The sequence below is a fragment of the Onychostoma macrolepis genome, chromosome 19 (genome assembly GCF_012432095.1).
Source record: "Onychostoma macrolepis isolate SWU-2019 chromosome 19, ASM1243209v1, whole genome shotgun sequence".
Lineage (NCBI taxonomy): Eukaryota > Metazoa > Chordata > Actinopteri > Cypriniformes > Cyprinidae > Onychostoma > Onychostoma macrolepis.
The window spans coordinates 1,791,835-1,815,182 of record NC_081173.1 but is presented as its reverse complement, the minus strand read 5'-3'; the positions used below and the strand labels follow the sequence as shown (position 1 = coordinate 1,815,182).

Here is a 23,348-nt window from a genome sequence, read left to right as displayed (position 1 = left end):
CTCTCTTTTCAAGGCACTTCTTCTCTGATTGCTCAGTTTGACTGGGCATCCAACTCTAGAAAGACTCCTGATTGTTTCATTCTTACTCCAGATTTTTTGTAGCTTTCCCCAGATCTGTGCCTTGACACAGTCCTGTTTCTGAGCTCTGCAGAGACTTCTTTTGGCCTTATGGCTTGTTTTTTGCTCTGATAGACATTTTCAGCTCTTACAGGTTTATATCTTTCCAAATCATGTCCAAACAATTTACTCAGATTTACTCCCAGATTTATATCTCAAATATGATTCAGAGAAATGGGATTCACCCCATAAAGCTTCATGTCTTTTTTACACAGTCAGTGTTATTTCTCAGAATAAGTTATGATGTGTGTATTTTATTTCCAGACATATACAACAGCACAAATTCTATGGCATTTTAGTTTCCTAAGTGTTAAATGCGTGTGTGTGTGTGTGTGTGTGTGTGTTGGGGACACTTAATTTCTAGCGATTATCGCCGATTTGATTGCACAGCTACTATTTAAACTAAACTGAGCTAGACAATGACATCTCTGAATTCAATAATGAAATGCCTTTAACTGAAAATTGAGTGTTTAATCTTATCATTATACATTACTGACACTCTATCCTCCAATTTGATACTGTTAAGTGCTTTGACACAATCTGCATTGTAAAAGCGCTATATAAATAAAGGTGACTTGACTTGACTTGTGTGTGTGTGTGTGTGTGTGTGAGTGTGTGTGTGTGTGCGATTTTGTGACAAATGAGGACATACATTTGTATAATGACAAGGGTATGACAGGTATTACAAGGAGAAGGTGACTTTTCAGGACATTACCCCATGTCCCCTCTTTTCAAAACGCTTATAAATCCCACAGAATGGAGTGTATTGAAAATCTGAAATAGCACAAATATTCCTGTAAGGGGTAGGGTTAGGTGTAGGGTTGGTGTAGGGCAATAGCACATACAGTAAGTACAGTATAAAAACCATTACGCCTGTGGGATGTCCCCACTTTTCACAAAAACAAATGTTTGTGTGTGTGTAGAAGCAAATTAGGAGTTTATTGAAGCAAAATTCATAGTTTGTTAATTGCAAGAATTGGACCTTAAAATAAAGTGTGACCAAGTTTACTAATTAAAATCAGATGATCTTCACTTGTTATGATGTTATGAGCAATCAAGTTCTCTGTTATAGATCAGTGGATCCACTTGAGCTAAATGTTAAAATGTCATTGCAAAGAAGTTTAGTGCATGTGTCAATGTGATATTTCAGTTTCTTTCTTAAAGAAAGAAAGAATAAATTTCAAAGCTATCATAAGTCTGGTTTTTGCTTTGACATTATGGTGTATATGGAGTGTAGACAGATATAAAAAAATATATATAAAAAAATAAATAATAATAATTGAAAGCATTTTAGCAGAAGGCTGCAATATAACCAAAAAATGAAGAGTCTGAATACTTTCTGAATCCACTGTATATAATTATATGAGTCTGCACTTTTTTATACTTTTAACAATGCAACGATCTTCCTACTTAAAGGATCATATGAATAATTTGTTGTAATTAGGTCAGTACTTTTTAGAGCCCTTATAAATAAATCTCATCTAATATAAATCTTTTTAAGGACCTCTGCTTTTTAAATATGAAGAGGGTGTACATTTTACTAGGGCATATGTATGAGAAAATTGGTATCAGTTTCATTATCAGCCATGGCTGCTACAGTCTCTCTGGGGGACTGCACTAACAACAGCGGCCGACCGAACTTGCTTTGAATTTCATCAGGATTGTTTGCGGAGGTCTGATTTAGGGTTGGCGTTGTTGAGAAAGATCTTTGCCTTGTTTGGGGGTATTGTCTGAGACTCCTCTCCTGCAGAGAGCAGCTTCAAAGATGAGCCCCTCCGAGGCTTAATGAAACAGGACGGTCCCCAGACGGCCCTCCATAACACCAGGTGTTCTCTCCTTAATGATCTCATGCAGCAGTGCGAACTTCATCAGCCTCTTCTGTATTAATAATGCTGGCCGATGACTGGGCTCCAGCTTGTAGCTGAATAATAGAGCAGTGTGCTTCATCGACCTTGACATACGTCTACAGATGCAGTTTGATGCTGTGCCGACGGGATGGAAGCCACAGTATTTGTTACGTTCCCATATTGTGGGACATTAGCATGGTGCTGTAGGAGTCTTTGATTTAGTGCAAAAGAAAGCTACAGTATTGGATATGTTTGAGTTCAAATACAATATTAAAAGCCATTTGTTCTTCAAAAAAGGTATCATTTTTGTAAAAATTGTTTAAGGGTCATAATTGTTATGCACATTAGGGGTACATCAGTTCACCAATGTTTAATTATTGACCTTGATTTTGGCCCAGTTCTAATTTAAGGAAATCTGGGCAACATCACTGTAAACAGTGTTGGGGAGTAACTAGTTACATGTAACAGAATTATGTAATTTAATTACAAAATAAATGTAACTGTAATCGGTTACAGTTACTGAGAAAAAATGTGTAATTAAATTACAGTTGCTTATGAAAATGTTAAAGAATACAAAGGGTGTTAAATATGAATATAATATACAGATTGGATTGATTTCTTTCCCAAATTTTATTGACTGCTTTAAAATATGAGACACCAATGTTTCAGGAGTTTAAGACAGAGAATAGGACAGAATAGGGTTTATGTATATGCTTTATTTTTTAAGATTAACTGTTCCCCAAGGCATTGTTAGATGCCAGTGTTTCCTGTCATAGCTATGCAAAGATTTGATTTAAAATAGTATCATAGCTATCAAACTATTTCTTGTTTTGATTTTAAATCTGTATTTAATTTCAGAATGGTTTCTGATTTCATGGTGGCTGTGCTTTAAAATTAAATTATTATAATCTTCTCAAGGATTTTGAAAGTCTGACAGTAATCAGTGTTGAGTCCTACTGTAATGTTACCCTGCCTGCTTTAAATGTTTCAAAATGATTAACAGTTGAAAACATTCATTAGAAATTTAGAAAAGTAATCAAATGTAATAAGTTACATTAATAGAGTAATTGAAATAGTTGCACTACCTATTATATTCTAAATAGGGTAACTTGTAATCTGTAACCTATTACATTTCCAAAGTAACTTTCCCAACACTGACTGTAAAGATCCCGCTACAGTCCAGCAACATTCGCTTGCACTGTTTCTGGCGTGGCATTGAATTCATACGCAGTGTTAACAGATAGAAGCTTCAGTGTTTGTAACGCCCCGGCTAGATCAAGGCTGTCTCATAACACGCCTCTAATATGATGTGACGTGACCAAATGCTGCACTTTCATTGACAGAGATGCTTCTTTTGAAGTGGGGATCAGCCTACTGAAGTCTGTGGATTGAAGCATATTTATAACTGCAAAGACCATTTCTGTTCGATTCTGCAAGAATTTTCCATTGCGGATATTGTTTGACTAAGTGCTGACACAGTATAACAATAGTGAGGAACTATTACTGAAGAGTTTCTTTTTCTCTTTTAAATCCCTGTATTGCTCATGTTTCATATACTGTAATTTCCCATGTACAGTAGGTGTAGATTTTCATTGTATCTTCAATAAATAACTAAATAAAACAAAACTTTTGCTGAAAGTTTTACACTATTAATAAAGGTGAGGCATATTAATAAAATCATTTGTGTACTGTGCATCTTATTTTATACATTTTAGCTCTTTTCCAAAAATGCATCCTAGGCAGCATTTTAATAAGGTATCATAAGTATACTCCTGACATAAAGACATATGGGCAAAATATGCAGTAGGCAGCATAGTTATGATACCTCATTATGGCCAAATCTGAAGAAATCAAGTTAGTTGGTTGTAGAATTTATTTATATACAGTATATACAGTACATATAGTCATTAGTCAAACCAAAATTTCTCACATTATCACAGTTTATTTGTTATAGTTTAAAAAAATGGTAATAAAATATGACAAGAACTCAGAGTTAAACTGTGTCAGAACAAATTCATCTTGATAATGTCAGATAACTTTGATAGAAAGGTATGTGATGAATTCGATTGAATAGTTGTTAGCTGATAAATTTAAGTACACAATTAGATAATAACACTTTAGGTCAGCCAATTACCAAGCAATGCTTAATTTTGTTCAGTCTGTGGTGCAAAAAGTTCGCATTAGCAATTAAAGAAAAAAACACTTAAGCAAAACATGGTCAGGTCAAAGTGTATGAAGAACTTTTTGGTATAACATGTCACAGTTTACTTTATTTTGCTATCCTCTCTTACATAAACTAACTATAGTGTCCCGCACCAACTCAAATTTATATATATATATATATATATATATATATATATATATATGAATGAATATTATCACTGAAATATAAACAGACCACAAAGTATGAGTGACCCTGGATTTTGTTTTGCATTCTCAGCTGTCCGAAATGACAGGAATAAGAAGAAAAAGGAGATTCCAAAGCAGGAGTTGGCCGAGAGTTATGAGCTGACAGCAGAACTAGAGACCATCATCGAGAAGATACGGAAGGCTCACCAAGAGACGTTTCCCTCTCTCTGCCAGCTGGGCAAGTACACCACGGTGAGTCACTCTCACTCACTCACTTAAAGAACTCGTACAGCGGCCCCGAGACGTATTTCAGTGTGGGTCGGTGTCAAAGGGGATGTGATAAGCACACACGGGTCTCATATACAATAATGCTTTTATTATGAATAGTGCAGAGGGGTGCTGGAATTGACATAATAATGCGAAGAAAAATAGGAGTATGTAAGGAGAAGAAACACTGTCAACAAATATTTATAAAAATATAGCATTTACAAATATTCTGACTCAGCATTGACCACATACAACAAATACACTTTGAGCAGCACAACATAGAAATGTTTTACAATAACTATTGGTGCCAGTATTTTGTACAGTCTTCCACCAGGGAATTTTTCAAATGTTGTTTTGATAGAGAAATGTCATGGGGTTATTTCCCCACCCCCACCCCATTTCACTATGATTTAGATCTTGTATTATTAAAAAAAAAAAAAAAAACATCATTAATCTCTCATTACACTTGTGGGAACTTTGTATTGTAATTCACACTGACATGTAGATCCTGTCTCAGAAAGCTCTGCAAAGTCCCTGACATGTAAACACTAGATGTACGGGAGTGTTGTCTGAATGACAGCCGCTCCAGATGAGGTTTTATTATGATTTTATTGACAGCGAGTGTATGCTCCATGTAGAGATAGCTGACAGCTGCAGTGTGTGTAAATATAGCATTAGTTCAGTGTGAGGTGGCTCAGATTGACGTGACTGCTCCATTAACTGAGCTCTGAACGGGAGTTCAGCGGCTGCAATGGATTGTGGGTAATCATGGTTTGTGTTCACATACACAAACACTCATCTTTTAATAACAGGCTGTGTCTTGTTCTGAATGCTGGTGTGGCTTTCGTTGTTGACTTAATTCTCAGGAAAGGGCACTATTTGTGCTAGAGTACTTTTCTATTAGCTGTGATTCTTATGAAATTTTAATTTAGGATTGTTTTGTAATAAATCAGTTGAAAGTCAGTGCAAAAATGTCTAATCCCTAAACACATTATTTACGGTACACATACATTTTAGTGCAGCTCAACTTGTAGAGTATGGTTCTGCCAACACCAAAGTCATGGGTTCGATTCCTAACATACATATTGACAAAACGTATATCTTCAGAGCGCTGTTAGACACTTCTTAGTGCATTAAATACAACTTGAAAATATGTTACATTAACAGTCAAATCTATCCAATAATAGTGTAGGTCCAGTAACCTCTAATGAATACACAATCTCATAACTTGAAAATTATGACAAATAATAGGAAACAATTTCTCTCAGTGGCGTGTGGTGGTGTTTTAAAATGAAGAGGCAGTTTATGTATATATTATTATTATTATTAATTTTGTAGTGTTTTTGTGCATTTTTTTTTACATTTATTCCAAAATAATAACTAAAGGCGGTAACAATTTGAACAATATTTTGGAAACACTTTACAATAAGGTTTCATTAGTTAACATTAGATAACTACTTTAGTTACATAAACTAAGAATGAACAATACTTCTACAGCATTTAACGTTAGTACTCTTGGTTAATATTAATTTCAACATTTACTAATGCATTATTAAAATCCAAAGTTGTGTTTGTTAACATTAGTTAATGCACTGTGAATTAACATTAACTAACAATGAACAACTGTATTTTTATTACCTAACGTTAACAAAGTTTAATAAATACTGTAGCTAATGTTAATGTTAATGCTAATGTCATTGTTTGTTCACAATGTTAACAATATTTTTTATTTGTGAACTGATGTTCAGCTGTTCTTTTTAATAGTCATCTTATTTTCGGGTCATCGTCATCAAAACAGTTACAGACACGAAGATACATCTTTCATTTCATCAAGCTGAATGCTTACTAAAACGCAGTCATCACGTTTTCAGGCCATTTCAAGTTTTATTTTGACGTGACTTTCCCCCATTCATTCTCAATTACCCCCCAGTAAAGTTGCGTCACGCTAAGGAGTCTCTGTTTAAAGTGAATGGGATGAGGGGAGCCAAGCCTCCGCTGTAACTTTAGCTGTGGGTGTCGCTGTTGGACAGTCTTACTTTATAAAAACGAGCGACGTTTATAATTGTAATGTCATATTTAGTAATATTTGCATTGTTTTATTTTTGTAATATCTATTATTTTCTCATCCAATTTTTTGAGGAGACTGCCTTTCTTGCCTCCTCGGAGGAAACGCCCCTGATTTCACTCTACACACACCACAAAAAGTGTGACCTGCGATTGTTACCTCAGAGAGCTATTTCTACCTGATTTCAAGTGAAGTTTCAAGTTAGCTTTTCTGCACAGCCCTTATAGGAAATCAGCATGCAATGTGGGTTGCCTTGAAAAATTCACACACTTGCTGCTGCACATCAGAAACTGCAACGCGGCTCTCATTTTAATTCATAGAGTTTACACTCATTCACTTTACACTCACTGTCGCATTGTGATTTTAGATATTTATCTACAGTAAAATATCCTGCTGTCAACGTTATCCAAAAGCACATGGATTGATAGCAACTTAACATCTAACTGATTTTAATCAAGTCAAAATATTATTTAATATTGCTTAATAAACCTAAAAACATACATCTATACCAACCAAAATATGTACAGTAATTAGATGTCCTGTCCTGTGCATAACAGAACAAGTCTGGCACAAATGTATTTCATAATACATGTATGATTTAAGTTATGAAGCATGAGGGATTGGGGATGCTTTTCTCTGCAATTTGACAAAAAGTGGTGGTGACATACAAATGACACCCATGTACTCTACTAAAAAACTTTTTCCTTGTATTTACAATTCAGTATTAGTAAAGCATTCTGTAAAACATTTACAGAAGTTGTATAATAAAACATAATAATTTTATGAATTATACAAGGCATACATATTTGCTAACTATGAATGGAACATTTTACATTTCTTTTTCAAATTGACTGTAGTTTTGACAAACTTTCGTTTAAAGCCCCGCCCATATCTGTTTTTCTTTGAATACAGACACAGATACAAATAAAATTGCCATTGCTACAGACACAGATATTGGCTTCACTACACACCCTTAGTGTGTGATATAGTTATGAAGATATGGTGAGAAATGTTGAAGCCGAACTGCTGTCAGGAGGGATTTGAATCTGAGCAAAAAGTTCAGTGGTGAAACATCACAGAATAGCAGGACTGTGACTGGAGTGATGAGTTTTGGTTGTACAGTCAGGTGAAGAGAGAGATGTACAAATACACACACAAGCAAAAGAGTGAATACTGTTGGTCCAAGAATAAAAACGCTGGTTATGTAGTTAACTGAATTCTGCAGGCAGGTCTTAGCATGGATATGGATAGTTATAATGAATGTTTGCTACTTCAGTCTGGTATGCTGAGAGCATATAAAAACAAAGTCAAGCAGTAATGGTGGGCAAATTATGATAAATACACACCACAGTGGCTCGGCACTCAGCCTTTTTCTTCTCTTGAGCATTCTGGATGACAGAAAACTCTGACAACCGTACATAATTCGCAGACTTCAGTAATACAGCTACCGCAGTGAACGAGACGCAGCTACACTGACTCGGCCCTGAGACTTGCAAGAGCGGATTCCAAATCTTCAATACTTATCTTGCTGGATCTGTCCGCTGCTTTTGACACAGTTAACCAACAGATCCTCGTCAACCCTATTGGCAAAGGGCATCTCAGGAACCGCACTCCAGTGGTTTGAGTCTTACCTCTCAGATAGGTCCTTCAAGGTATCTTGGAGAGGTGAGGTATCTAAGTCGCAACATCTAACTACTGGGGTGCCTCAGGGCTAAGTTCTTGGACCACTTCTCTTCTCTGTCTACATGGCATCACTAGGTTCTGTCATTCAGAAACATGGCTTTTCATATTACTGCTATGCTGATGACCTCTCATTCTATCCTGATGATCCGACAATAGCTGCTCGCATCTAAGCTTGTCTAACAGACATTTATTGCTGGATGAAGACCATCACCTTCAACTCAACCTTGCCAAGACAGAACTGCTTGTGGTTCCAGCAAACCCATCGTTTCATCACAATTTCACCATCCAGTTAGACACATCAACCATCACTCCTTCAAAAACAGCCAGAAACCTTGGAGTTATGATTGATGATCAGCTGACTTTCTCAGACCACATTGCTAAAAGTGCCCGGTTCTGCAGATTTGCTTTATTCAGCATCAAGAAGATCAGGCCCTTTCTTTTGGAACATGCTTCACAACTCCTTGTTTAAACTCTTGTTCTGTCCAGACTGGAGTATTGCAATGCTCTCTTGGCAGGTTTTACAGCCAGTTCTATCCAAACGCGGCAGCAAGATTAATTTTTAATGAGCCAAAAAGAATGCATGTCACACCTCTGTTTATCAATTTGCACTGGCTACCAATAGCTGCTCGCATAAAATTCAAGGCATTAATGTCTGCCTACAAAACCACCACTGGCTCTGCACCCCTTTACCTAAATTCATTACTTCAGACTTATGTGCCTCTAGAAGCTTACGTTCTGCAAGTGAAAGTCACTTTATTGTTCATCCCAAAGAGGCACAAAATCACTTTCACAGACTTTTACATTAAATGTTCCCTCCTGGTGATATGACCTGCCCAACTCAATCCGAGCAGCTGAGTCCTTAGCCATCTTCATGAATTGGCTAAAAACACATCTCTTCCATCTTTATTTGACCCTCTAACTCTAGTTCTCACTATTCTAATTATATTCTTTAAAAAAAAACTAACACTAGCTTTTCTAATCTTTTTGTATTATATCTATTTGTTTTCTTTTTATTTGTGACCCTGGACCACAAAATAAGTGTCAATTTTTCAAATTGACTGAATTGAATTGATCTGAAAGCTGAATGAATAAGCTTTCCATTGATGTATGGTTTGTTATGATAGGACAATATTTGGCCGAGATACAACTATTTGAAAATCTGGAATCTGAGGGTGCAAAAAACTCAAAATACTGAGAAAATCACCTTTAAAGTTGTCTAAATGAATTTCTTTGCAATGCATATTACTAATCACAAATTACGTTTTGATATGTTTACGGTAGGAAATTCACTAAATATCTTCATGGAACATGGTCTTTAGGGATTTCTTAATTAATCATCTTAATGATTTTTGACATAAAATAAAAATTTATCATTTTGACCCATACAATGTATTTTTGGCTATTGCTACAAATATACTCCAGCGACTTAAGACTGGTTTTGTGGTCCAGGGCCACATTTATTATACAATTAACAAAAGCAAAAAAGGTCTCTAACACTAGCTTGCTCTACTCTTTTTCTATTATATCTGTTTTATTTTTATTATATAATTAAAAAAATAAATAAATAAATCTTTCTACATGTACTGCGTTAAGCGAACTGAGACTTATTATAGCACTTGCATATCATTGCTCTTTTTGTTGATTTTGATTGCTTCCATTGTCCTCATTTGTAAGTCGCTTTGCATAAAATCATCTGCTAAATGACTAAATGTAAAATGTAATGTAAATGTAACATTGTATACATTTGCATACAAGCATGGGGAGAAAATCTCTATCCATTTTTGGAACGCATATCTGAATAAAAGCTGAATAAAACCCAGCCCTCTGACTGACAATGTTCTCTAACAATGATTCCAGAGAACTTTCTGGTGGCATCTTAACTGCAGGGTATATATTGGGTGAAGTGGGCCACTTTTTGTTAAATGTGTAATTGAGATATCCGTATGTTCTTTTCTTTATTACCATTGTTAACTTTAAGGTCCAGCTGTAATATTTTCATTTGAATTATGTTCATATAATGTTTTATTTGGAAGGTATATACCAATAAACATTCTGAGATCATGCACTCCAGATAAATGTGTATATAAATATATACACTGCCGTTCAAAGTTTGGGATCGGTAAGGTTTGTAATGTCTTTTAAAGTAGTTTCTTCTGCTCATCATTTATTTAAAATAAAAGCCTTTTGTAACACTATACACTACTGTTCAAAAGTTTGGGATCAGTCATTTTTTTCTTTCTTTTTTTAAAAGTAGTGAATACTTTTATTCAGCAAGGATGTGTTAAATTGATACAAAGTGATAATAAAGACTTATATTGTTAGAAAAGATTTATATTTTGAATAAATGCTGTTCTTTTTAACTATTTATTCATCAAAACAAAATCCTGAAAAAGTATCACAGGTTCCAAAAAAATATAAAGCATTCCAACTGTTTCCAACATTGATAATAAATCAGCATATTAGAATGATTTCTGAAGGATCATGTGACACTGAAGACTGGAGTAATGATGCTGAAAATACAGCTTTGATCACAGGAATAAATTACATTTTAAAGTATATTAAAATAGAAAATAAGAATACAGTATCACTGTTTTTTTCTGTATTTTTGATCCAATAAATACAGCACTAATGAGCAGAAGAGACTTATTTAAAAAAATATTAAAAATCATACTAATCCCAAACTTGCAATTAACAGGATGGCAATATTGTATTCTCTTTACAGTCATATCAATAAAGCAATTTTTGAATTGGATGCTTATCTCATGTGTCCTTTTTAACTCCAGATTCAACTTCATGCCTCGCCTTCCTTTCTATCCCACCGTTCCACTTTATCTAGCACATTCATTAATATTTAAAACGAGAAAAAAATTTGCATTATAATCCATGTTAACTGCAGTAACAAGTACTACTATTGTCAGAATAATATTTGTTTACATTTAGTGAGCAAGCTTATGAATTAGAAATGAAAATCTGAACATGTAAGGACTTGCTACCAACTTTCATGATGAGGGAGTCCTCTGAGGTGTAGCCACAATCACCAGGGTCATATAGCATCATCCAAAACTATTTCATAATTTAAAGAAAGAGTGTCCCTTTTTTTAATTAAACGTCATTGATATGCTCTGAAAGTGTAAACCCATTGAGCACAATACAATCAAGCTTAAATGGCCCACTTTACCTGAATTCACCCGACTTTAGCGCTTGCAATTTTTGCATGATGCTGTGGACAGAAAATCCTATTAGTCTATAGGATTTTCTGTCCATAGCATCATGCAAAAATTGATTGATTGTATTGTGCTCAATGGGTTTACACTTTCAGAGCATATCAATGATGTTTAATTAAAAAAAGGGACACTCTTTCTTTAAATTATGGGAGAGGGACCCGATCAGAACTCCATAGCAGTGGAATAAAGGCCACTTAAAATACTTTAGCAACCATCCTAGAATTGTGGTGATGTGTTTTGTGCAGTCCAGCACCACTCTTATGAAATTGAACATATGGGTAGTCATTTTAGACACTTCCAAAACTGTTGCAACAGAGGTGGAAATACAATTTTTAAATACATGAATTATGTTTCCATCTTTGTTGTCACAGTTTTGGAAGTGCCTTTTTCTGTTCTAAAGAAGGGTGTGTCCCAATACGTTTGTCCATATAGTGCATGTACAAGTCATTGGTGTTTGGTGATGAGTTTTTGGCTCAAGGTCTACATTTAAAGTCGCAGCAGATGTGTTCATCTGGGTTTCTGCAGACCAGTCAAGTTCTTCCACACTGACTAAATCAATCATTTCTTGTTGAACCTTGCCTTATACACAGAGGCATTGTCATGTTAGAATAGAAAAGGGTCCTGTCCAAACTGTTGCTATAAAATTAGAAGCACACAATTCCCTAAAATATCATTATATGCTTAAACATTAAGATTTGTGAACTAATTGTTTAAATGAATGGCTCAATGACTCACTCATTAAAACAGACACGTGCCACCTACTGGCGGTTTATTTTCAAATGTAAAAGTAGCCTATCATTGCATTCTTTTCTCTAACATTTCTTATTTGTATATTTAGAAGGAAAAAAAAGACTTATTAACATTTACAACTTATTAACATTAACAACAGGCTCATAACATTTATGCAGATGTAACTTTGCATTGTTAATGCATTTCAGCATCATTAAACTGTGTAAATGCATCTAAATGCCATTAACCTATAGTGTCTAATTATAATAACTGAAATTATTAATAAAATGTAAGAATTTGATATGAAAGATGACACATACATTTAATAAGATTAGGAATAAAACTGCAATTTATATAAACAAAAAATAACCTGGAAATCAAAAAAAAAAAAAGTAAATAAAAAAAATTTAAAAAAAAGTTAATGTCAAGCCTGTGTATGTTAGCTTAGGAAGTCATTTCTGCTGGCATGATTTTCTGTCATTTTGCATTGATAAAAGCTAAAGATGTTTATATCTTTCCTTGTCTCCCCTACTCCCAAAAATGCACAGATATGCAACGCTTAGCGGTGATGTTTGCCTGAACAGCAGCGAGGAGTGTTTAAACACGGCTTTAATCTGGATCGGGGCTAATTATCTTCGCTCTCAGCCTGAGAGAAGTTCCTCATTATTACACACGATTGGTTCCCGACATGCTTTTAGTAAGCAACAGAAAAGAAGCCGCGCTCTCTCAGATTAGGTTAAAGCTCCAATTATGCCGTAAAATATTCAAATCTCGTCCTTCAGTGATTGAGGAGTTCACAGGCGGGTGAGAGAGATATAGCTGCGCTTCCGTCCTACAATGAATAATGCTTTATTGACAGTGATGGTTATGAGAAATGACCCTGGCAGCTTTAAAGATCAAATAAAACAGTGCTGATATGTGGCCTTCGGTTCAAGGAGGTGGTTTTGAGATGACTGGATATTAGCTGCATAGGCAGCATGTGCTCTTTTACATCATTGTTAGCACTGTTTGTGTGATCGATGCCGCTACGCTCGTTCTAACATCGCCAGATTATTTTCTAATGTCGCAAGTTGTCTAATTTGTTAGGATAAATGTTGCTAAATGAAATTAGAATTCCCTGGCTACTTCCTTGTTCGGCTCTATTGAATTATGACCGTGTGGTAATTGACTGAGATTGGAAGGGAAATCAAACAGCGTCGTCTTTGCCCCGGGGAGGAAGAAGACAAGTAGGTTTAATATCAAAGTATGGCCGCTTGTCTTTCTGCGGTTAGTTTGCCAATCATTGGTGAGGTCTCTCAGCGAAATGTGCCGCCACTCTCTTAGAGTGATTTAATGGCAGCTGTGATATGCTTCTCTCTGAAGCAGAGATCATATTTACTGATCTGAGCCCGAGACAATAGATCCACGCAGTGCATCTCACAGCCTGCGGCTTTCAGTCCAGAGCACAGGAAACCATTCTCTTTGATGAATAAGGCTAGTGACAGAATCGAACCCGGGGCCAGCGGGAGTGATCCTGGCTATTTCTTTTTGGGATATCTCAGAATTGACAGAAAGTGATACTTTTAAACATCACGTGATTTTTCAAATGTGTTTAGAATGTTAGTTTATGTGCAGTTTAATATGGCACATGGTCAGCATTTTGATTATACGTTAGGTTGAATCTCACAAAAATATTTCATGCCAAAATCAAAAGAAAAAAAGCCAGTGAAGACAATGAAGCACCCTGTATGGCAAAAGAAAACATATATATTTAATATTTATAATACTATACTAAATAATATAATATAATATAATATATAGTACATAAATATACTAATATTTAATTTTAAAAATAATATATATGATTTTAAATATATTTAAAATATGCTTCAAAATATATTTGTTCTACCAGTATCTTTTTTGGTAATTTTTTGTATATTTTTGAATATCCGCTCATATGACTGTAAAGGGTGTATAGTGAAATTGCTATATAAATTCCTCATTCATTCATATTTTTGAAAATGTAAATATATATATATTTTTTTTACATTTAAAAATATATTTTGTGCTATATATTTCAATCCAAGAAAATATATTCACGTATGTCACATTTGAAGAAAAACTTTGTTTGTTGTCTGTGCCATGCATGAACTTATAACACATTTAAATAAAATTCAATTAAAATAACATTTACTCTAAATGTAGGCTACTGTAAGATTGGAAATGTATTTTATTGCCCCTGAAAAAAAATGTTGATATATGAGGGTTGAAACTAAATATTTAAACTAAATATTTTCTATTTCAACAATATATTTAATTTTGGTCACAAAAATAAAAAATAATAATAATTTATATTGCAGCATGGGACATTTCTCACCACAATTCTCATTATTGTTATTGCATAAAATGTTTTTTTTTTTTCTCTCTACTGTAACAATTGTAAGTAATAATAACATTGCAAGCAATAAGTGTTTAAGTGCTCATATAGAATACAAGAGCATTATTCCTCTGTCTCTCTTTCTGTTGATGTTACTGCTGTGTGAACATGGGAGGTCTGGAGGAGTGAGACTGCTGATTTGAAACAGATGGGCTGTTTAATGTAAACTCTTGGAAAACAAACACATTAGCATCAGCTGCTCTCAAAGCAGAGTCCTCAGAGTCAGTCGTGCCTCACTTGTTCTGTAACTCATCTTAGAATATTGATTATTTTTTGAGTATTTTAGGTCTTAGCCAAAGACACTGACAAGCACAACCCATAAACATGTATGTTTTGAAGTGATGCATGTTTAGACAGAAGATTTAGTTTTAACTCTATTACTGTGTGTGTGTGTGTGTGTGTGTCTGTCTTCTGCAGAACTCCAGTGCGGATCACCGCGTGCGTCTGGATCTGGGTCTCTGGGACAAGTTCAGTGAACTGGCCACTAAGTGCATTATTAAAATCGTGGAGTTTGCCAAACGAGTTCCTGGTTTCACTGGACTCACAATCGCCGATCAGATCACACTGCTCAAAGCCGCCTGCCTCGACATATTGGTATGTGCATATATTTGTGTGTGTGTGTGTGTGTGTGTGTGCTCGACTATCATGACTATCATGCAGCCAAACAGTTTCAGTTTTCAACTATGGCATGAAACAGAACTTGACTGTTTATTTTAAATATAATACATATTAAATACTATATTTACATTTTAAGTGTGTTATTTATGAATTAATATTTACAAGCTGTTTCGTAAAAATAAATAGCTTAAATTAGGCCAGATCCTGTTACACATTCTTCATTTTTTGCTCTTTATTTAATTTTAGTTGTCACTCAGCAGGGGCTTGCTAGTTTGAATGCATATATATATATATATATATATATATATATTTATATTGATAAACATTTCTTTAATTACTTCCTTGTAAAATGAAAATGTAAATATTTGCTTTTTTTTTTTTTTTTTTCTTGAATACTCATTTCTTGATTACATTTTCATTTTACAAGGAAGTAATTAAAGAAAAGTTTATCAGAATTTAATGAATACAGTAAACGCCTGCAATTTTGATTTGTGGTTTTTTTTTTCTGTCATATTGGAGAAAAGGCTTCGAAAATTATTTATACTTTTGTCAAGGTGGCAAACTGAACATGAACAGAACTACTGTAGCATTTGTCATCTAACGCAGGATTTCTCAACTGCTAGACCTTTTCTGTCTTGAATACAAATTGCTAATTAGAACTGTACATTTGCAATGCTTGAGACAACAGTGACCTCTATCGTCAAATCTTGTTAATGTCCAATCTGTCCAATCAAAGGCCTCTTTTTGCAGACTCTATTTACATAGCTTTGCTGCATGTGCCTGTTCTTGTGTGACTCAAAATTATGTTAAAAAAATGCATCCTTTTTTTGAAAGAAAGCATGCAGTCAGAAACTGCTTCTACTACAAAGACTTCCTATTTATTCATTTCTTTTGCTGTTTAGCAAAACAATCAGGACTTCCTTCAGTTACTGCAATGAAAACAAAAAGCAGGAATAGACTGAACTATTAATTTGCATGTAGGCAATGGATGACTCCTATTGAAAATAGTGGGTTGCAAAAATTTGACTTATCTAATGAATATTTAGCAAGTTTGAGGATGAACCTTCTTGTGAAGAGTTTGTTGTCACTGGTTGTCTTGTAAGATTAGTTTAGATGAATTAGTGATGTCAGACTGTTTGTTGAATTGTTTTCTATTAGGCTAATTCATAAATGAGTGGTACAGTTTGAGCTCAGATCATGATTCTCATAGGTTTGCTGATGCAGTGTTTCAGTAGGTCAGTCTGCTGTAATAAAATGATGTGCAGTAGTATTTCAGCTCTTGGTTTCTCAGTAAACTTCCACGGTTACACTGTACTTTGTATTTACTGTGTAGAGTTCCAGACATTTGTTTGTTTGTTTGTTTGTTTGTTTGTGTGAGAGCCAGAGTAATGAGACAGAACGAGAGCGGTCGACACTCGGCGAGCAGGAGATGACAGAGACAACGAGAGAGAGAGAAAATAGATAGACCAACAACTGCTTGATAGACCTTCATCTAACACACAATTAGTCCCCACATGTGTCACAGAAAACAGGATTTTCTTGAAATAGGAGTTTGATGTACTAGGAAAACAAAACATACATATAAACACTGCAGTTTTGCCTTTCATTCTCTTTATCTCACACAATACATTACAACGCATATACAGTAACATACTCTAAATAATTCCAACTAAATATGTCCTGTCCTTTTTTATTTATTTATTTGATAAGTAGCCATGCAATAACTGTTGTGGAAATGAAACAGACTGAACAAATATCTGTATAAATTGTTTTATAAAGGTGCATAAAACCTTGACTGACATTATAGGTGAACATCAGTGAAAAACAAATTTATACAGTACGACCCCTTTAAAGACAGTGAAGTCTTTTACTTTGTCTGTCTGTCTGTCTCAAACACACACACACACGCACACACACACACACACACACACACACACACACACACAGTTTCCAGCTCCAAAGGTCAGAGTGTGTGTCCTGTGATAGCAACTCACCGTTATGTTATATAGAGTTTGTGTTGAGGAGGAGGATCAAACGTGCCTCTGTGTGTGTGTGTGTGTGTGTGTGTGTGTGTGTGTGTAGTGTATAGAGAGAGAGCAGCCTGCTGTCAGCAGCAGTCATGTTTTATTCTGTTTCATCTTCTTGACAGTTCTGCCAATCACTGTCAGCAAGCCACAGTTTGTGCTGTAGCACCACACACACACACACACACACACACGCACACATACCATATACACACACAGAACTAAATTGTATTGCTCAGGTGCTGTTGTTTCACAGCCGAGGTTATTTAATGGAGTTCTCAGTTATGTTTCTTGTAACTTTATGTCAGATGTTTCTCGTACAATTCCTTAAGAACAATAAAAAGTCAATTGTTTGAGTTCATATTGAGTTCTCTGACTTTTACAGACTTTTGACATTGTTGAGACTCTGTGAGGTTGTCATGAATTACTTGTAAGCGCTGCCCTATGTCTGTTTTTGCCATGCTAAACTTAGCGATAAACACATTGATAATAATGCACCATAAAAATATTTAATCAAAGTAATTTTTACAAAGCAAATCAAGAAGTGAATTACTCACCCACAGACATCTGTTGGGCATTATTGTAGTTAAATGCACTATAACACTATAATCTCACTCAAAATGGATGATTAAGCATTTTATGCTCTAAAAAGTATGTGAATTGAATAAAATTTTGATGTAAATGGTCCTCCTCCAGACATAAATGTAAATGTTTTTCATTAGGTCCAGATTTCTTAGCAGTTAGTTGACTTAAAAATGGAGAATATCCATTGATGCCACACAGCAAGCAAGCACTATATCATTGGCTATTCGCCACAAAAACACAGATTCCTGTGCAAATGCTTTCCATTTGAATATTGTTTGGAGCACAACATTTGGGCAGGATGTGGCATGATATTTGTTATTATTATTATATTAATTGATTCATTGACGAAATAATCAACAAATTATTTCATGAACAGGTTGCATCCACAAGTGGAAGTACTACAGATTTACATTTCCAGCAGCACCAAACTGCATCGTGTGTTCAACTTTGTGCTGCTGCTTCAACCCCGCTGCAAAGACTTTAAAATGTCAAACATCAAACCTATGGTGTGACTTATAAAAAGACAAAGAAACATTTAGCCCACTATATAAAAAAAGCAGAGATGTATATCATGTATTAGCATTCAGCCTAAAAAAATCCAACATTTTCGATCCATTTCGTCCAGCCATAGATCTTATTTTTGATTTGTGGCCATTACTTTTCATTACAAACATTTCCATCTCTTATACTCGAGTCTATATACACACTTTCAGCTTTCAGTGTCTCAGAAAGGTGATGCTCATCTTGGGTCAGTTTCCTAACTATTTGTCACACAGAGAAGTGAAGCTGATCTATAGTACACAATCTGGTCTATTGTTACAGTGATGTGATGCTTACTCTCTAGATACTGCGTATCTGCACACGTTACACCCCTGACCAGGACACAATGACGTTCTCTGACGGTCTCACGCTGAACCGCACACAGATGCACAACGCTGGCTTCGGCCCGCTGACAGACCTGGTGTTCACCTTCGCCAACCAGCTCCTGCCCATCGAGATGGACGACACGGAGACGGGACTGCTGTCTGCCATCTGCCTCATCTCCGGAGGTGATGCTCCTGCACACACACCACAACAGATCGGCCTGTCGCAATGATCAATATATCGACTAATCGCACAATACACGAAGAGTTCATTTGCAAAAACAGATAACTCCGTTTTTAACAATTTTCAAAAATCATGTTTTTTCATTGTGCATTCCAGTTAATCTCAATCTAACTGCAGTTGGGTTATTTTGATTAGGTTAAAAATAACTAAAAATACAGCTAACTAACACAATAAAAACATGATAACATATTAAAAAACATAATTTTTCAGCATTTTAAAAAACGGAGTTATCTGTTTTTGCAAATAAACTCTTCATATGTACATGACCTCAATCATTTTTGGTGACGCAGTATATCGGTCGTTATATATGTCACCATGATTTTTGCATTCCACTTGCGCCTGTGTCTTTTGCAGCTGCTCGTACATAACGTGGTGCAGTCCTAGTTCAAATTTAAAAAATGCTTCTACAAAAAAAGTTTCATCTGCAGATATGGCCTTGTTTAGGGATCTTTGTGCATACAGACATCTGACTGCTAAGTAGGCATTGTGTTTTTCAGCAATAGTGTGCACCCTTAATTTACAGAGAAAAGAAGGTCAGGGAAAAATATGTAGATGGAAAAATCTCCATACAAGTTCTTTGTGCATTTTTCTTTTTTCTTTCTACTTGTTTGCACTTTTTGTTAGAAAATATTTATTTACTATTTATTCAAGTTTGTTAAGGTATCTAATATTTTTAGTGCTGTCAAACAATTAATCTCATCAAAATAAACGTTTTTGTTTACATAATATGTACATATATGTACTGTGTATATTTATTATGTATATATAAATACACACACATGCATGTATATATTTAAGAAAAATGTTATATGTATTTATATATAATATAAGATTATATATAAATGTATATACATGTTAATATTTTCAAAATATATACTGTATGTGTGTGTATTTTTATATACATAATAAATATACACAGTATATTACATATACATATATTATGTAAACAAAAACTTTTATTTTGGATGCGATTAATCGTTATTAATCGTTTGACAGCTACTGACTGTTGTCAGTTGGAAGTGTGTAGGCCTTCTTGCATTATTAAGCTGTTACATTATGATTATATATTCAGCGGTATAAAATGGTCTTTAAAACGACAATAATATCACTTAACGCAGCTATTTCTGGGGTGATATATTACACAACAAAAAGTTGTTATCGTGGCAGGCCTAGTTGGCAACCTTTTTGTCATGAAGTGGCGTTTTTAATTTTTATAGTGAATCGCTGTCACCCACTGTGCCAAAATCGTTAAAGCTCAGGTTTAAATCATTGAATAATAGGGACCGTATTCACAAAACATTTTATCTTAGCACTAAACATTCTCCTAAATAGCAGTAAAAGTTTCCTCTTAAAACGTATTCACAAAGCGGCTGAGAGCAACTTTTACTGAGGAATTGGGAGAAGCTAAGAGAAAGGGTGGGTTGAGCTCATAGATCTCAGCAGCAGAAGTCATCACAGCTGGGCTGTATTAGATATTAGACTACTGTTAGTGATGTCTTCATTAATTAATGTGTTTAAATAAATATTTTATGAAACAAGTTATGACAGCCACTGTGTAAATGAATAGATTTCAACAACAAATAAAAACTGTATAATTTAGAAGTTAATTTAAAAACTGCATTGTTTGCATGTTTGGGGTTGTTAATTGTAACCTTGTAATGTAAAAGGGCTCCCTATAGTTTAGAGCATAGCTGAGGGGTAGATTTTTATCCATAAGAAAAGTTTGATTGTAATTTATTTTATTTAAAGAGAGAGCAATTTGTTCGGTAAACCACTGTTTAATTTACTCGACAACAACAAAAAAATAGCAATTTTATATTTAGTTTTTTCCCCTGCTGTACCGAACCGTGAAGTCCCAAACCATCATGTTTGTGTAGCGTTAGCGTTACCCCCCTAACAGAAAGTGAGAGTGATAACACTGCCCTTCATCACTTTATCACTGAGCATGGCACATTTAGAGGGTTCATATTCTGTTCAACAGCACTCTGAGGGCTGGACTGTTTGTGATATCTTATTAATTTATAATGTCTCCGATCATATGCTGTCTCTGTAGATCGTCAGGATTTGGAAGAGCCGTCAAAAGTGGACCAGCTCCAGGAACCGCTGCTAGAGGCTCTGAAGATCTACGTGCGAAAGCGCAGACCCAGCAAACCACACATGTTCCCCAAGACCCTGATGAAGATCACAGACCTGCGCAGTATCAGTGCTAAAGGTCAGCATGAACGCTGATTCTTCATCAGGTCAACACTGAGGCGTAGTAACTGAACTTTCAAAGTACTATGACTGGCATAGACATTAGAGGACCAGCATCCCTCCAATCCTAAGATGTGTTTTATAAAATACGGGTGAATGGCTGATTAAAATTGGGGTGATTCTTAATTGGGGTGACCCCCAGTCCTAAATATGTTGTGACAGTATAGTTGTCTCCAGCATTGGGAAGTAACTAGTTACATGTAACAATATTACGTAATTTCATTACAAAACAAATGTAATTGTAATCAGTTACAGTTACTGAGAAAAAAATGTGTAATTAAATTACAGTTACTTATGGAACGTTAAAGAATACAAAGGGAGTTACTTCTGAATTTTTTTCCACACCCACCCATATACAGATTTGATTGATTTATTTAATAATGTCTGTGCTTTAAGATTAAATTGTTATAATCTTAATTCAAGTGAGGAAGGATTTTGAAAGTCTGACAGTAATAAGTGTTGAGTCCTACTGTAATGTTAAACCTTCCTGCTTTATTTGTTTCAAAATGATTAACAGTTGAAAACATTAGAATTTTAGATAAGTTAATCAGTTACATTACTTTAATAAAGTAATTGAAATAGCTACACAACTTATTACATTTTAAATAGGGTAACTTGTAATCTGTAACCTATTATTTCAACCTTTCACAGTTAGTTTGCAATTCATTTACATATACGTTTTGGGGTGCCTTGCAATAATATAATAATGGGTGATATTTTTTATAATTAAAAAATATTATGCAATAGCATTTATATTTCCAAATTTTTGCATTCAAAATATATCAAAGTTGAAAATGCTGTTTTTCTTTGTGCTAAAATCTGTATTTTTTTTCATGTGGCAGTTATAATTTTATAATTCTTTTATAATTATAATTATTATTTTTTTCAAGCCAGTGTGTGTAAACATAATTACTTAATGATAAAGACTGAAGCTGTGTCTCATTTCAAAGTCTTCGCCCTCCAGAGTCAGCCGCAGGATAATTAATTTCAGAATCGTAGCCATTATAAAACTGATCATTATTCCTTCTGAAGCTCCTCTTTATTCTTTATTGTCTTTCTGACTTTGGAATGTAATAATGTTGTTTTCTGTTTGAAATAAGATTATTTTGCTTGTTTCAAGCAAAAACTCACTTAATTTTGACATGTTTTTTCTGAAAACAAGACAAGAATTTCTAGACATTTTGGCTGGAAACAAGACAAAAAATCTAAGTAAGAAAAGCATAAGTGTTGGCACCTATTTGCTAACATTTTTTTAAACTAATATTACAGCAAAGACGGATTGAACAGAAAATTGCTGGGATCCTACATAAATGCATGTTAGAGAATGAAATTTAAATTTGTAAAAAAAAAAAAAAATCAAGTGAGATGCCTACAGCAAAACAGATGGAGCTGACAGTGACTGTCTCCTGCAGGTGCAGAGCGAGTGATCTCTCTGAAGATGGAGATCCCTGGATCAATGCCTCCTCTCATCCAGGAGATGCTGGAGAACTCGGAGGGTCAGGATGGACAGAGCTCCTCAGAGCGGAGCGGCTCGGACAAAAACAGCAGCAGCTCCACGGAGCCCAAAGCCTCGGCCCCCTCCCCGGAGCCCACAGACGGGGCCACCTCTTCCAGCGAGGAGCCCTAGAGCCCAAGCGGCTCAGGAAACCTCAGACTGAGAGACTGGACCTCTCCAGTGAGCTGGATTTCTGCTTTAAGAACAGACGACGGCTGGTGTATAATCAAAACAGCTTGGAAGAATCACACACACCCTGCAGTTCGTATGTGTGTGTGTGTCCCACCTGTGACAGATGTGAAGCTCCTCAGGTCTCCTGTATGGATTTCTTCATGTGCATGAAAAGCTGTTGCTTTTTATTAATTGATTTCCACACTTTCTCTTTCATTCAAGCTGATGCATTCATTGTACATATCATTGTATGTTTCTATGATGCATTTGTTGGTGCTTTTTACATTGTCTAACATGCTCATTTATAAAGGAGCCGAGGTCCTTTAAAATACACTTATATAGAATGTTTTTGCATATAGACTGTATGGAACTCTAATATTTTACATTGGTTTGTATAT

General features: G+C 35.0%; 1 protein-coding gene across 3 annotated transcripts in view; it reads left to right on the top strand.

The window, feature by feature from the left end:
- LOC131526318 (retinoic acid receptor beta-like) overlaps window positions 1-23,046 on the top strand; it is a 115,770-nt gene extending 92,724 nt beyond the window's left edge. For 2 of the 3 annotated variants that reach the window (XM_058754560.1, XM_058754561.1), the window contains exons 4-8: window positions 4,405-4,565; window positions 15,115-15,291; window positions 18,769-18,973; window positions 21,085-21,243; window positions 22,697-23,046. In XM_058754560.1, coding sequence (XP_058610543.1) covers window positions 4,405-4,565; window positions 15,115-15,291; window positions 18,769-18,973; window positions 21,085-21,243; window positions 22,697-22,911 — 917 coding nt within the window. In that variant the 3' untranslated portion in view covers window positions 22,912-23,046. The remainder of the gene's footprint in view (window positions 1-4,404; window positions 4,566-15,114; window positions 15,292-18,768; window positions 18,974-21,084; window positions 21,244-22,696) is intronic. The other variant, XM_058754562.1, reaches the window with a different exon arrangement.
- The last annotated feature ends 302 nt before the right edge of the window (window positions 23,047-23,348 follow it).